The sequence below is a fragment of the Vulpes lagopus genome, chromosome 10, assembly GCF_018345385.1.
Source record: "Vulpes lagopus strain Blue_001 chromosome 10, ASM1834538v1, whole genome shotgun sequence".
Classification (NCBI taxonomy): Eukaryota; Metazoa; Chordata; class Mammalia; order Carnivora; family Canidae; genus Vulpes; species Vulpes lagopus.
The window spans coordinates 104,689,599-104,705,138 of NC_054833.1; the positions used below are offsets into that span (position 1 = coordinate 104,689,599).

Sequence of the window (15,540 nt, forward strand, 5' to 3'; positions counted from 1 at the left end):
CTTACCTTCAAGTTTCCTGGATCACGAAAATGAAGCCAGAGGTTATGAAAACCAGGAGTTAAACCAGCCTTCTCATTTGAAAACAGGAACACCTGGCAAGGACACCTCACAGTACAGATGCCTCGGGCTGTGTGGGGAGGCTCCCAGCCCTCAGCAGCACTTCCCAGATCGGTTTTGGTGTTGGGACTTCCACACAAGGGTCTGTCGGGACCCGTCTCTAATGTGCTCTTTAAATTATGGACCTTTTCCATTCAGATCCACCTTAAATCTTTAATCCTTCCTTCCAGCTCTAATACTCTTGATTCTTACCACTTCTTCCTCAGATAAAAACCGATCCCCCCACCGAGATACAAAAGTAGGCCTGTGGCAACAGCCCTGAAGTGGGTTCTGGAGAATGGCTTTCGGGCTTCCTGGTGTGAGTGAACAGTGAGGTTGCTGAAGTGGACATGATTAGGGTGGGCGCCCCGTTGCTCTTAGTCACGTGCATTTATTGTGTCTGGTTGATGGTACTTGGAACACATTAAAGATGTCAGTAGTTGAGGGTCTCAGGCTGAGATGGGGGCGCATTCTAGCTCATTCCAGAGCTTGGCTTGCCAGGTCCTGTCTATGGCAGGAAGCCTCCTCCTCAGCTGGGCTGTGTAGGGAAGGCTCAAAAGCCAAGTGCTTATGGGGCAACGCGGTGGTTGTAGAGAAGGTTGCAGTGGCTGGTGTTTGCTCTGGGTGTTTTCGGTTCAAGGGAGGAAATTACACTCCAGGTGAGTAGGAGCGGAGCTGCTGCAAAGGATTCTGTGGGCCCCAGGTATTGGAATCCGAGTGACATCCTCCCACTGGGTGGCCGAAGCACTTTATTCACAATCCCCTTGGCTAAAGTAAGTCCTAGTTTCATAACACTTTCTTTCCTTTTTTTGGTTTCTTTCTAGAGAAGTTTTAGGTGCGCGGTAAAACTGAGCAGGAAGTACAGAGACCCCTTGCCCCCACACAGGCACAGCCTGCCCACTACCAACATCCCCTACCAGAGTGGTTCATTTGTTACAATCGATGAACCTACCTTGGCACGTTATCCCACAGAACCCATAGTTTACATGACGGTTCGCTCTAGGTATTATATAGTCCATGGGTTTGGGAAATGTATGATGACACGAATCTGCTACTACACATCATACAGAGACCATTTCTATGATCTGCAATTCAAACCACCTTTAAGAAACCCCTTTGGTTTCTTCTTAAAGATTCGTAGTTAGGCAACCCTCTGGTTTCCTGCTCTTTGCCTTATCTTTAGAGAAGCTACATTTCCCTAAATTCAACCCCTCTACCCCATCAGATCTCCCCCCTGGTTGGGCTCACAAGGCCAGATGGCTGGGTGATATATCTGTGTTTTTCTGGCTCTGCTGCTCCTTCGCTCCCCATAACTCACTACGTTCCATGCTCTGGTGTAATTATTCCACAGGAAGTGAAAGCTAACTTTGAAAAAAATGGACAACATTCAAAGTATCCAGCTATTATTGTCTTTGGCCAACATATATGGCACCTTTTCATAAATATAGAGACAAAGTATCTTTTTAAGTAGATAGCACTCGGGATTTTAATGACTTTGACATTTTGTTTGAATAAATGGGCCACAGGCTAGAAATGGGGAATCATTTCATTAGGACCAGATTCTTCACTCTTTGTTTACTCTGGAAAACATATCCTTACTCTAAACCCAATGGGGGTACATAGTCAAAAATAAACATAAACAAGCAGACAACAAGTGTCACAGCAGAGACTACCAGACGTGCTTGTCACTCCTGCCTCACCCTGTACTTCCAGTATTGGCCCTTGCCAAGTACTGGCAGGGACATGCTACATAACATGTCTTGGCTTTTGTCTGGCTGAGGAGGAGGGCAAGAATATTTAAGAATCCTTACCAACTAGTGGGTTTCTTCACTTCTCCTGCCCCCCTACCCTGAGGTACAAACTCCTTTATTTCTTTCTCTTACTTTACCTTAGTAGCTAGTTCTCTCAATTTCCTACACACTAGGAATATAAATTCCAGACATGTATTCAGTTTAACAAAATCCTACCACAATAAAATAGTTTAGCTGTCCTTGGAGTTTGTTATAATGGAATTTTACTTGTATTGAGCTGGCTGGGGAGAAAAATAAAATTGTTAAAAGGAGAAATGCAATATGGCGGGCCAGGGAGAAAGCAGATGGCTATCTCCCTCCTCCATTTGGAAAATGCATCACTCATTTCTCGTCTTTTCTTTTGGGTTTCAGGATTACTTTCCTTTTTGAGATTTTTAAGATTTTTTTTCCCCTTAAATTCCAGACAGAAAAAATAAAGGGGGAGCTAGTTCTCTCTTGGTTCGAAAATGAATGCAGATAATCCAGAAGTTTCCTTTGGGAATTATAGCTTCCCTGTATATATGAAAGAGACTATATTTTTTAGAATCCAGAGAAAACAGGGATGAACATATTGGTGGGGACTGGAGGGCGCAGAGATGTCTGCAAGACACCAAGAGCTTGCTATGCTCATGTCTTTATTTTAGAGTTTGGGCCCAGAAATAGTATGGTTCCAATGCTCACTCCACTGCAAATAGTGGACAAAACTCAATAAAATGTTAGCATCTTGCAAAATAGGCTGGGACCTTGATGTGTTCATGCAAGAGCTGATCCAGGTCAAGAGAGAGGGGCAGAAAATCACTGTCCTCTGAAAAACGTGCGTGGAAATGATGCTCAAGGCAGGGTGCTGATTTCTAGCAATATGAGGAACCTGAGAGAACAATGAGAAAATGACAGTCTTGATTTGAGGAGAAATTAATGAGATGATTCCTCAAGGACTGGCCTCATGGCCGGGCAGCTCAGTTGTGGGGTGGCTTCTTCCTTCTGGGGTAACATGGAATCTATATGTGACAGAAAAGGTAGCTATGGATCCAGGCTGTACAGGGGATCAGTGTAACAGTGATCTCTGGTCCAGAGTAGCTAAGCAAAAGATATGTCCCCCAGCTCCCACTTTGAATTCCCAATGCAGTGATCTCTTCTTGAAAAATAGTATCAGGCTGTTGCTTTTTTTTTTTTTTTAACCAAGAAAACAGATATCATATAAGTAGCAAAAGACAGATGGCAGATTTACCTGAGCAGTGGGGTATCCCGACAAACTTGGTGATGTCCATTCTTTGGCTCATGTCCTGAGTTGTCCCCCTCCAGCCCAAGGTGGCACACACTTTCCCCTTCTGTATGGGCTCTGTCTTGCTGGGGCCTAGGGCTTTGGTGTACAGCCTTGGGTACCCAGTTTTCAGCTTCTTCTCCTCTATCTCAGTCTTTAGTTTCTTGTTTTCCTGCTGCAGATGGACCATTACATTGTGCAGGTGGCTGGGGAAGGAAAGGGAAGGACAGGGGATGTTCAGTCTGCTTCAGCACCTTGGTTCCCCACCAGAGAGGGCAGATAAAGGTGCCAAAGGAAGGAGGACCATGGACACCAGGTCCTTTCCCAGCTGGTGCTCTCCTGCTCCATAGAAACGGAGGCCTATGTGTATTCCCTGGAAGAAGCCCAGGCTCAGGGTTGGGGTGGACCCAGGATCAGGACTTCTAAGCCACTGCATCATGTCAGCACAGGGCCTGTTTTCATATCTGTCAGATGGGGACCATTGAGTCTGATCTGCCTTCCGTACTTCATATAAAGCTCCAGTTTGACAAATGACAGAAATTTGATTTGAAGAGCTGGAAGGCTGTCTGTCATTAATGATCCCACATGCTTGGGCTGTCCAGGCTGTGCCTGGGGAACACTCTCATCCAGTTCTGGTGTCAAAGCCCAACTTATTTCCCCTTCCTTTGCTGGAAGGTTGAGAGCACAGGGGATCTCATCAGCTCTGTTGAGAGCTTGGGCAAGTAATGTGTCCCCATTTATGGATGAAGAAATGACAGTGATGTAGGTGAGTGAAAGAACTTAGCATACCTCCTGTGGTTCCAGAACTGGTCGTATTTCTCCAAATCAATGTTGAGGGCAATGCGTGACAGTGGGCTCTGGAACCAGACTTCCCAAGTTGGAATTCTGGCTCTGCCATTTACTATTTATGAGGCCATGGGCAAGTTATTTAGCCTCTGGGTTCCTCTCTTTGTCCATAAATGGGGATTTTAGTGGTACTGAACTCATGAGTTCTTATAAAGATTAAACAAATTAATACATATAAAGCCCTTAGAATAGTGCCTTGCACAGGTAACTGATAAATATTATTTGTGTTATTATTATTATTAATAGATTTTTTGGGGGATGCCTGGGTGGCTCAGCAGTTGAGCATCTGCCTTTGGCTCAGGTTGTGGTCCCAGGGTCCTGGGATCGAGTCCTGCATCACGCTCCTCACATGGAGCCTGCTTCTCCCTCCGCTTGTGTCTCTGTCTCTCTCTGTGTGTCTCTCATGAATAAATAAATAAAATCTTAAAAAAAATAGATGGGTTTTCTTCAAATAGGTTCAAACTCAAGAATGAGTTCTTTGTGAAACAGAACTTCTTGGAACCTGGCATAGTATAAGAAATGATCTGTTACTTTTAGATTTCTACCATTTCTCTTCTAGTTAATCCCTTTCAGAAAATGCCTTTGTTCTAGTGAAAAATTTCATGGTCTTTTATAGAGAGAAATCAAAGACTTCATCCTCAACTTCTCTGGGCCTGTGCTTTGCCCTCTTGCTCTCTATGAGCCTGGCTGGTGTTGAAGGCACCCTAGGAACCCCTCATGTCATCGCTACACTCCATATGCCACTGGGCCTGGAGGTGGAGTCCTGGCCATGCCCTCATTCCCTGGGTCTCTGCCATTCTCTATGGTCCACTCCTGTCAGAATTCCCAATGCCTTCAACATCCTGTATATTCTATCCAAGGCTTTCAGTTCCTTGGCTTCTGTATTCCAATCATCCTCTCCTCTCCGTAAACTCAGCCATCATCCTATGGTCACAGCTCAGAACAGAGCTGTCCAACTGGGCCTAATGAATGGGTTCTAGACGTGCTGAGATGTGGATGCTCTCAGCTCTTGGGGCAGCCACTGGCTGGCCAACTTTGTCACAAACAATTCATCCCAAATTCTCCCACTGTGCCAAGCAAATGTGGTTCTTTTTTAAGTGTTCCCTGACAAAGGATTGGGAGCCACTGCCCTAGAGCTTGTCATTATCTGTGACTATACCATCTCTGACATCTTGGTTGTAGACATCCATACTTTCATCTGTTCCCAAACTTCCCACACTCTTCCCACACCACAGTCTGCTAACCCAGCTTTGACCACAAGGATGAAGCAAGGCCACAGGGGAGGGTGGAGCAACAAGTAGAAGGAACTTAGGTCCCCAATGACCATGTGGGACAGAGGAACCCTACCAACCTAGACCATTCACCTCCTAGGGATGTTCCTTCCAGTTCTATGTTCCTTCATTTGGAGGTCTCTTTGTTATAGCAGCTTAGCCTCTACCTTGCCTTTCAATTTCTGTTTCCTTCTTAGCATTTTTTGACCTCTGAGAATCACAGCAGGCGACAGTGGGAAGTGGCAGAGAGACTAGTAACCCCTTTCTGTATTGTTGGTGAGGGAACAAGGGTCCAATGAGGTGAAGTGATGTGCCCAAGGTCACATAGATGCAGATTCACAACCCAGAATGTTTCCATAGTCCCAGCCCTTTCCTGAGGTCAGATGCATGTATATCTAATGATAAAGTCAGCCCTCGCTCATGGCTGACCCTTCCCCTAAGGGCCCAAGCAGCCTGGGGCCAAGCCTGGGGGGTGTGGGATGACTTACTCCTTTTCACCAGTCAGCTTGGCAATATATTTGACCTGCTCACGGAGCTTGTTTCCTAGTTTCTCATTGGCGATCCTGTAATAAAATCCATAAGAGAAAGTTCCCAGACCCCCATGAGGAAGAGCATGAGCTGGCTGGCTGGGAGGCTGGTGTTTTCAGCAAGGCATCTGCTGAGCCCTAGGCCCCAGCTCATCACCCACTCCCTAGAGCTAGATCCTCCCTGGCACCTGGCAAATGAGGGAACCCTCCACTCTCAACTACTATGCAAAATCATTATAATATCAGGTGAGTTCAAGGGATCCAGGCAGAGAAGCCAGATTCCAGGTTGGGAAGAGGAAATCTGACCTACAGCAAAGCATCCCTTTGATCTTGGAGCCACTCTGTTTCTAAGTCAGCAGGTCTTCCTGATTCTGCCTAAAGAGTTGAGGCCTCTCCATCTTATTCTCAGCTCTTGAATGTGGGGTGACAGTGGATTCATTTCCCTAGAGGGCAGTGTGTGTGTGTGTGTGTGTGTGTGACACTATTCTTTAGCACACATATGTGCAGTTTCTCAGCTCAGCCCAGGCCTTGGAACCCTGCCTTACTTACTTTTGCTCTTTTGCCCATTGCTCCATGTTGGACATAATCTGATCATTCTCTCGGCGTATCCTACAGCTCTCTTTAGGCGCAGACCGCTGGGGCAGACAACAAGGCTTTGGTACAAGAAGAAAATGAGATGGTTAGAGGTGGGAGAGCATAGGCCTGTCACCTCCCTATTCCAAAATCAGGCCTCTTCTCTCTTCCTGGAAGAAGAAACATTGGTTCTGCTGTCCAACCCCTAGGCCAGAGTTGGAATTGCCACAGCAGGATCTCCACCACCAGCAGTGCATGCACACAAAGGTGACATCTCTGAACAGGGCACTGTTTATCGTAGAGACAAAGTAGTTGCGTATACTTACAATGATGATTTTTGGGCAAAGGTATTAAGACAGCATGTTTTGCAAAAGCAGTATGTTAAATCCATTTTTTAACAGATGGAAGGGAAAATATCTTGAGGAATGGATGCCTTTTGTTTTTTTCCTAATTCAAGCAAAGTCCTTGTGGCTACACCGAGATATTCTGTGGCCTCCTGCCATGGACTTCACTGCTCTGGGACTGGGGCGTAAGGTGTGCCCAAAGATCTCTTAGCAGGGTCTACTGCAGGGAAATGAAAATTTTTAGGGTAGGCTCTGGAAGAGGACTGCTCAGGGGGTTATCCAAGTCAGGGGCAACTGGTATACCTGACAGGGCGCTGGAATAGCCTTTTATTCTCATTATCTCTGTCAATGAAGGCACAGGAAGACAGCTGGGTTGAGGCAACTGCTGTGGGCCTTAGAGCACCCAGACCCTATTTGTACTGAATAAAGTGGGCTGCGGACGTCCTTTCCTTGCTCTTAGGCATCCCCACCTCCACCAGGGGCAGTCTAGAATCCAGGGGGTCGTGGACATGCTGGGAGGGCCTGGGAGGGAGTGACCGGAAGCTGAGGAGTGCCCACCTCCTTCTCGTCTGCCAGGAGGTTCTCTTTCAGGGCGGTCATTTCCTCCTGGAAGGCCCGGAGCTGCTCCTCTTTAGCTGCCAGCATCTTGAGGTCGCTCTGGTGCTGCTTCTGCCACTGCAGCACTTGGTTGCTCATCTCCTCCAGCTTCTTGTCGAAGGCGTGCACCTGCTCAGGGGTGCAAAGTGAGGAGGGGACCCCGGCTGCCCCGACCGCCCTGAGCCCAGAGCACCCAAGATAGGGCAGGAGGGCGCTTTCTCGGCTTTAGGAGACTCCTTATGGGGCACTTTACTTCCAGTACCAGCAGAGGGCACCCCTGCTCTGATCGTTGCCGCCTCTGCTTGAAGGTCCCTGAACAGCAAGCACAGGGAACCGGTTAGCCAAAGGGAATGGCTCTGTGCTAAAGAGCTGGGGGCAAGAGGAGAGTTTGGGGCCCTGGAACAGGAAGGCATTCCGAGCTCCTGGCTGCTTCTCACCTCTAGCTCGCTCTGCTGTTGGAAGCCCTGCAGTTTTTTTAATTCCATGTTGAGCTTTTTCATCCTCTCCTCGTAAGCAATGATTTCATCTTCCAGCTGAACTTTCCTCTCTTGAGCCTGTGCCAAGCTTCGGTGCAGACTCTTGGTCTCTGAGGTCGTATGATTGAGCTTCCATAAAGACAAAGGGGATGAGAATGGCTGTCACAGTTCTTTGGCCCATTCTCTTGAGTGCCAAATGGGGCAGGGTTCCAGTGTCTCCCCATCCTCTGCTCAGGGTGCCACAGACACCTGGTCACTTGCCTAGTGTCCCAGAGAGGGGTGGGAAGTGACAGTGGTTGATTTTCTACATCCTCCTTCCCCTACCTTGTTTCCTTTTTTTCCAGTTCTCTGAACTGATCAGCTAGGCATGATCGGCACTGAGTGAGGCACAAATTGCCCAGACAACCTAGGTTTTGGGAAAACTTTGTCCCTGGGTTACCTGTCAGTAGACTCATTGGATTTGGCCTCCATCTTTGCTTTCCTGTTCTCCTCAAAAAAGAAGTCTCACCAAGGCCTTCTCTGGAAGGAAATTCTAGCTCATGCAAGAGTTTGCAGATGGTCCTGGTGACAGCCAGTTGTGCAGAGGATTGACTCTTATACTTCCCATGATACTTGGACGTTTCTTTACCCTAAAGAGCCCTGGTGATGAGAGGGTATGGCTTACCTTCTCAAGAGTTTGTGTCAGGTCATCTTGGCAGGCGGCTGACTTCCGGGACAACTCCTCATAGGCTTCTTTACTGACCATGGTCTGGATATATTGCTTCTCCTTCTGCACAGCCTTGTCCAGCTGGATCTGTAGACTCTCTAAGGCTTCCTTCTGAAGGACTAGCTTTTGGAGGGGGAACATCACTGTAAGAGGCATCCTCTATGTCTACAGGAAATGGACAAGAGCTGGGCTCTGTTCTCTCTGCACTAACATGCAGAACAGTCTGTGTAAGGCCCATACCCTCCCCTCACTGTTATAAAAAGAACAGCTGCCCTTTCCAGGTTCTTCTGCACCTCTTACCCCACAGTTCCCCTTCTAAGTTAGCAGGTCCCCCCGCCACATACAAGGAATATTGGCAGTCCTGGGCCATGATGTATGGAGTACATGAATAATCCCTTTCACAGACTCTATAGCCTTTAATAAAGATCTGGAGCTCAATTCTAGGTTAGGAACCATGTTATAGCATTTTGTTTGTGTGTTTTATGTCTCCTTAATTCCCTACATAATCCATTAGACTTGATGTACCATGAAAGCAGGACTGTGTATGCTTCCTTCACTGCTGTATCTCCACTGCCTGTAGCTCAGGGCATGGCACATAACATGTGCTCAATAAATACTAAATAATTTTTTTGACCAAATGAAATGTTTTATATGGCAATATTTGGAATTAGGGATGTAGTGAACATGTAGTTCTGGTAGAAGCGTGTTTAAAAATTGAAGTCTGTGTCTTAAACTTAGTAATGAGTGTTCATACTGTAGTTAAAAGGAATTGAGATCTGGATTAGAGGTCGTGTTCTGTCATTTATTTAATCTCTCTGAGCCTCAGTTTCCTCTCCTGCAAACCAGTTACTTTCAAGAATTTATAGAGTTTTGGTGAAGATCAAATGAGATTATACAGGTAAAAAGGGCTTAATAGTGTGTAAACTGCTTTATAGCTATGAATATGATCATGGACATGCTAAGTAACGAAACATGTTATTAAATACTTTTAAATATAGGGCAGAGATCTACTTCCAAGTCACGAAGCAGAAGGAAGACCTTAGAAATTCACATGCCCAACTTCTGTTCTTCGGTATTTTATCTTCTTTGATATTTTAGTATACCTTCATCCTCTATGTGACCACATCCACAGAAACACACTCCACTGGGTTTTCTTCAGTAACTGCTCCATGCTTGAAGTTTATTATTTTTTCAGTGGGAATTTTGAGTATCTTCAACTTTAGGAATTGGTGAGATGAGAAGTGTTAAATTGTACTTCTGACCCTGTATTTACATGTCCTGGGAATGAAACTATTCCTGAAGATTAAATAATTTGGTCTTCTGGAAAAAGAACATCTTTTTCGGGGACTTCTGCAAACGTGGAGTCAACTGTGTCTGCCCAGTAAACCTGGTGAATTAGTGAAGAAATGGCAATTCACTGTAAGTACTTGATAATTGGTGGTCAAATCAGGAAATGTCAGAGGAAGGATAACAAAAAGAAGGGTGGTGACATAAGTCACAATGATGCTACAGCTAAAACAGAAGCTTAATTAATTCATTGGTTTTGTATTATTTATATGTAATAAATATATGTTAGTTATTATTTGTATTATATATTTATTGCTTTTATTTTTAAAAATTTACCAGCAAAAGATGGGTTTATTTGGGTATGAAAAAGAATTACAATCTGGGACAAAGAAGCTGTGGCAAAACCATAGGCAAGTCTGGGAAACAAAGGAGAGGTGTGTTTTTTTTTAAGGAGAAAAGGGGTACGTTGAGAAGGCTGTTATAAACTAAAAGCCCATTGGCTTTAGTTTAATAAAGTTCAGAGAGTTTATTTTAAATTTCTCTAACATCAGTGGTTTAGCTTGGAGAAGGATAATGGAAACCTATATACAGATATATGTAAATTATACAATAAAATAATTTTAATAAAAGTTTTCATAAAGATATAATCTCTCCCTTGCAAAGGCAATAGGCCTACACAGTTTTATAGGTGAGTTTCACTAAGTCATCTTTGATTCCTTGCTTCCTCTCACATTCATTCCATCATTAGTCTTGTCAATTCTGCTGCCAAAACACATCATGAATTTGCTAACTTCTGTCTTCACTGATGCCAGTCTAGTTTGAATGGCAATAGCCTTCTAACTGGATCTCTCACTTCCATACCTTCCCCTCTTTGCAATCCATTTCCATACATTAGTCAGAATTATATTTTGAAAACTTAGATCAAATCATCTCTCCTGACCCTTTAAGGAAATTTCATCAGTGTCTTTTCATTGCTCTTAGAATAAACCCCCAAATTGCTTAACAGAGGCCACAATGTCCACCCCTACCTATCTTACTACTCTCATCCTATACCAGCATCCTCTTTGATTACTACACTCCAGTAAAACTGGCCTTATTTTACTTCCTAGAACATTCCAAGTATTGTATTAAAAGAGTAATACATGACACACAGGATTCATACTGGGAATGTAAGAATGAGCCACAATTAGAATCAATTAGTTAATTTTAATCACCGCATTACAAAGAACATCATACTAAAACAGATGGATTCCATTAATGTTAAAAGCAAGAAAAAGATGCTACTCTTGAACACCAAACTGTAGGTACTGTCCAATGCAATAGGAAAAATAAAATAAAATAAGAATAAATATTAGAGGTTTAGTGAATTTTTGTTGCTTGCAAATGATCTAATCATCCACCTAGAAAATCCATGAGAGGCAACTGAAAAACTGTTTATAAGTGAGTTCAATAAGAAGTCCAAATACAGAATAAATATTTAAAATAAATTAGCTTTCTAATTTATTAATTAGAAAATTAATTATTTTTAGTAATTAATTATAAAACATAGTGGAAAAATGTCCTAGAATCAAAGAGGAAAAAAAATCTCAAGATCTATTGTTTTCACATGGTAACTTTAAAAATTGAGATCGTGGAGTATTGGCGAAAGAAAATACACTTTAGGGGGAGATCCCTGGGTGGCTCAGTGGTTTAGCACCTGCCTTCAGCCCAGGGTGTGATCCTAGAGACTTGGGATCAAGTACCACATCAGGCTCCCTGCATGGAGCCTGCTTCTCCCTCTGCCTGTGTCTCTGCCTCTCTTTCTCTCTGTGTCTCTCATGAATAAATAAATAAAATCTTAAAAAAAAAAAAAGAAAATACACTTTAGAATGCAAAACTAAGCCTCTTTCTTTCTTTTTTAAAAAGATTTTATTTATTTATTCATGAGAGACACACAGAGACACAGGCAGAGGGAGAAGCAAGCTCTATGCAGGGAGTCCAACATGGGACTTGATTCAGGACTCCAGGATCACACGCTGGGCCAAAGGCAGGCGCTAAACCGCTGAGCCACCCAGGGCTGCCCTTTAAGCCTCTTTCTAATGATTGTTTCAGCTAATAATATTGCTACTATACATGAGGTATGCTTTTAAAAAGTTGAACAGGCATACACACACACACACACACACACACACACACAAACCCTCTAGTGTCCTGATTTCCATCAAAGGAATTCTGAAATTAATCCTTTACTTCCACATTTACATGGCCATCTTTCTTTTGGCAAACATGATAATAGGCCAATATTAAGTAATTAGGTAATATCTCTTATATTCAGGGAGATTCCCTGGGGATCTCAGGGACTCAGAGCTCAACTTTGGACCACAGCAAAGGAGAGATTTTTATCTCTGGAGTACAAAACTCCAGAAATACTAGTTTCTGTGCTGTCTAATATGGTAGCCACTAGCCGCACAAGCCTATTTACATTTAAATAAAACTAAAAATTAGCTAATATTAAAATTTAAAATTCAGTTCCTAAGTCATACTAAGCCAAGCACTCAACAGCCACATATGATAGTAGATATAGCATCTTTGAAAGGTCTAATACAGAACTTTCCCATCATCACAGAACATTCCATTGGGCAGTGCTGTTCTTATACTTTGTATAGTCTTTAATATTTTAAGATGAACATTTCATCTTCTTTCTTCTTCTCCTCCTCCTTCTCCCCTCCTCTTCGTCCTCTTCCTCCTCATCCTCATCTTTTTCGTCCTCCTCCTCATCTTCATCCTCCTCCTTCTTCTTTTTCTTCTTCTCCTACTCCTCTCCCCACCTCCTCCTCCTTCTTTTTAAACATTTTTTCTTCTTTTTAAATTATAAGGGAACCAGAGCTGCTTGGTCTTTCATTCGTACCCCAAGGGACTTACGTATCAAGATGCTATATTTGTTTCTTGCAGGAAGATGAAATATATTCAGTTTTAGGGAAAGTATTGCCATTCATGATGAAGTGGAAAGAGGTTAGGCATTAGAGCTAGATGCTCTAGGTTCAAACACTGGTCCATCTCATTGCTTATTAATCAGTTACCTTGAGCCCCAGCCTTTCTTCCCTGTAAAATGAAGATCATAGTAATCTATGTCTTGTTGGGAGTAAAGCAGATGGAAGGCATGTGAAGAATTATCTAAGTGGACAGTCAATAAATGATGACTAACTTCAAGCATAGTGCCTTGCATATATTTAGATGCCATTTACTCTTTTCTGTCAACTTTTTTTGTGTAATGATAAATAACTGTCTCCCTTTCCATCCCTTTTGTGCCTTGGCACTATTTTTGGAAGCATTCCCTAGAAAATTGCCCCACATGATGAACTCCCTCAATTCTGGTCTGAAATGTTGCTGTGGAATATTTGCTGCCAAAGACTGTATAGTTTGGGAGCTCCAGCAGATATTAAACAAGACCTTCTACATGTGGAAGAAACATTTCTCTAGCTAAGCAAATGGGTGTGGAGGGGTTACCCCCACTTCAAAGAGAGAAGTGGAGCTTGCAGGTATCACAGGATGCACATGGGCTGGGCGTTTAGTTGGGGAGAGATAGGTGCTGATTTCAGGTCAAGGGTTATAGGGGGGTCACAGGGTTCAAGTTTCTCACTCCCTCAGAATTTCTATCAACTCACCTCATTGTTTAGCTCTTGGATGACTTGCTGGGAGGCGTTTTGTTTGCTGAGAGAGGAATCCAGTTGGGTGGAACATTGCATTAACTGTGCTTTGACATTCTCATTTTCCTCCTCCAACATCCTCAAACTTTCTTTTGTCTGCATCCCCATTAGAGAACAAAGCCCAGAAAAAAGGTGTTACCTTAGACTCTCACAGAAGCCTGCTCCCCCTTCCCACACCCACAGCTCCATACTGCAGCCTGTGGTGTCTGGGCCTTCTCTCTCCTTCTCACTTGCCTTTCTCACCTTCCCTCCCTTCTCTCCTGAGGTCTGAGCATGGCCTCTGTATCCTGCCAGGCTCAGTGGGGCTCAAGTCTTGCCCTGGATTCATGACCCCACCTCTTCCTGGATTCTCCTTCTCACCATTTTTTCTTTCTTTTTTTCCTCCTGTTGGAATGTCTCGAGCTCTAGCTCCAGCAACTTCTCCTGTTCTTTGCTCTTTTTCAACTGTTCCCGTTTTTCCTCCAGTAATCTTGTCACCTCCTGAAGCTCTTCTGTTAGACTGGTTTTGGCAGAGGCTTGCTCCCTTTGCTGAGAAATAAAGACTGGCCTGAAAGACAATCTTAGACTGTATATTTTTTGAAAAAACAAAACAAGGGATGCCTGGGTGGGCTCAGAGGTTGAGTGTCTGCCTTTGGCCCAGGGCATGATCCCAGGGTCCTAGGATTGAGTCTTACATCGGGTTCCTGGCAAGGAGCCTGCTTCTCCCTCTGCCTATGTCTCTGCCTGTCTCTCTGTGTCTCTCATGAAAGAATAAAAATAAAATTAAAAAATTAAAAAACAAAACAAACCCCCCAGGCAAAGAGAATGGCTGAAATAAATATGAGGGCAACTCCTTGGTTATTTAGCATAGATAATAAAAAAAAGTTTCCCCAGATGTTCAGCAATATTTCTTTTGTTCAATTAGATATACCAACTTATTTTATTTCTAGATCCTGTTCCCACAGCATCAACCTTCTCTCCTGCTTACTCACCAAATCTTTCCACTTAAAAACCTCTTTGAGGGATCCCTGGGTGGCGCAGCGGTTTGGCGCCTGCCTTTGACCCAGGGCGCGATCCTGGAGACCCAGGATCGAATCCCACGTCAGGCTCCCGGTGCATGGAGCCTGTTTCTCCCTCTGCCTGTGTCTCTGCCTCTCTCTCTCTCTCTCCGTGACTATCATAAATAAATAAAAATTAAAAACAAAAACAAAAACAAAAAAACCTCTTTGAACAAAGTTTAAAAAGAAACTTAGAAAAGCACAGAAAAGAATAATTCAGAGATTGAAGACTTTAAAATGACTGACAAAGATAGCTTCTGAATCCTATATATATAAAAAAAACCAACATTGTCCTCTGACTATCTTTAAGCTTAGCTGTTGAAAATGCTTATTATTGGTCATGGGAACTAGAGTTGATAGGCTGGCTTAACATTCTAACACAAATTCTAGATAATTGGTTTGAATGGATTGGTGGTGGCATCTTCCCAAATAAAGACTAATATATTTAATCTTAAGCAGAGCAGATGCTTGAGCTGGTAACCTCTTTGCCCTTTATACCTGGTGTTGAAGGATTTTTAGATGCTCTAGCAGCTCATTCAGCTTCATATCCTGCTCAGCTGTTGTCTTCTGAAACTGCCTCTTTTCCTTTTCTGAAATTTCAAGCTTCCTCCGGGCCTCAGAGAGTTCTGATGTCAGCTCCTCTATCCGTTTCCTAAAGCAAAAGGCAACCACAGGAATACAGATTTCAGTGTCTGTGTTGGCAGATTGTGAGCTGGCTGCACGGGGCTTGCTATCCCATTGCTGGGCAGCTGCTGCAGTGTCCAGACTGGTTCATAAGAGAGCCTCTCTCTGGAGGTGACGTGGTGGTACCTGTTGGGTGCGAGTTCCTCTCCCGCTATCAAGGAATCTTTCTGCAACTTCTGAAGTTCTCTCTGCAGTTCCTGGATGGTCTCTGTCTTTTGTTTCTCCAGGAAAGTGTAGCTTTGCAGTTTCCTCTGGGCATCCTCCAGGTTATTCTTTGCCAGAAGGATCTCTTCCTTATACTGGGCTGCTTGCTGAGCTACAGAACACATCAGACAAGCCAGGCACATGTACATGGGAGA

At 43.9% G+C, this 15,540-nt stretch overlaps 1 protein-coding gene across 1 annotated transcript in view; it reads right to left on the reverse strand.

Moving 5' to 3' along the window:
* Positions 1-545: 545 nt before the first annotated feature.
* The window catches only part of PMFBP1 (polyamine modulated factor 1 binding protein 1), a 47,424-nt gene continuing 32,429 nt past the window's right edge, over positions 546-15,540 (reverse strand). The window contains exons 10-20 of the mRNA XM_041773054.1: positions 15,308-15,497; positions 14,996-15,149; positions 13,821-13,988; positions 13,419-13,556; positions 8,446-8,610; positions 7,743-7,910; positions 7,267-7,434; positions 6,341-6,444; positions 5,753-5,827; positions 3,115-3,353; positions 546-634 (exon numbers count right to left, since the gene is read on the reverse strand). Coding sequence (XP_041628988.1) covers positions 546-634; positions 3,115-3,353; positions 5,753-5,827; positions 6,341-6,444; positions 7,267-7,434; positions 7,743-7,910; positions 8,446-8,610; positions 13,419-13,556; positions 13,821-13,988; positions 14,996-15,149; positions 15,308-15,497 — 1,658 coding nt within the window. The remainder of the gene's footprint in view (positions 635-3,114; positions 3,354-5,752; positions 5,828-6,340; positions 6,445-7,266; positions 7,435-7,742; positions 7,911-8,445; positions 8,611-13,418; positions 13,557-13,820; positions 13,989-14,995; positions 15,150-15,307; positions 15,498-15,540) is intronic.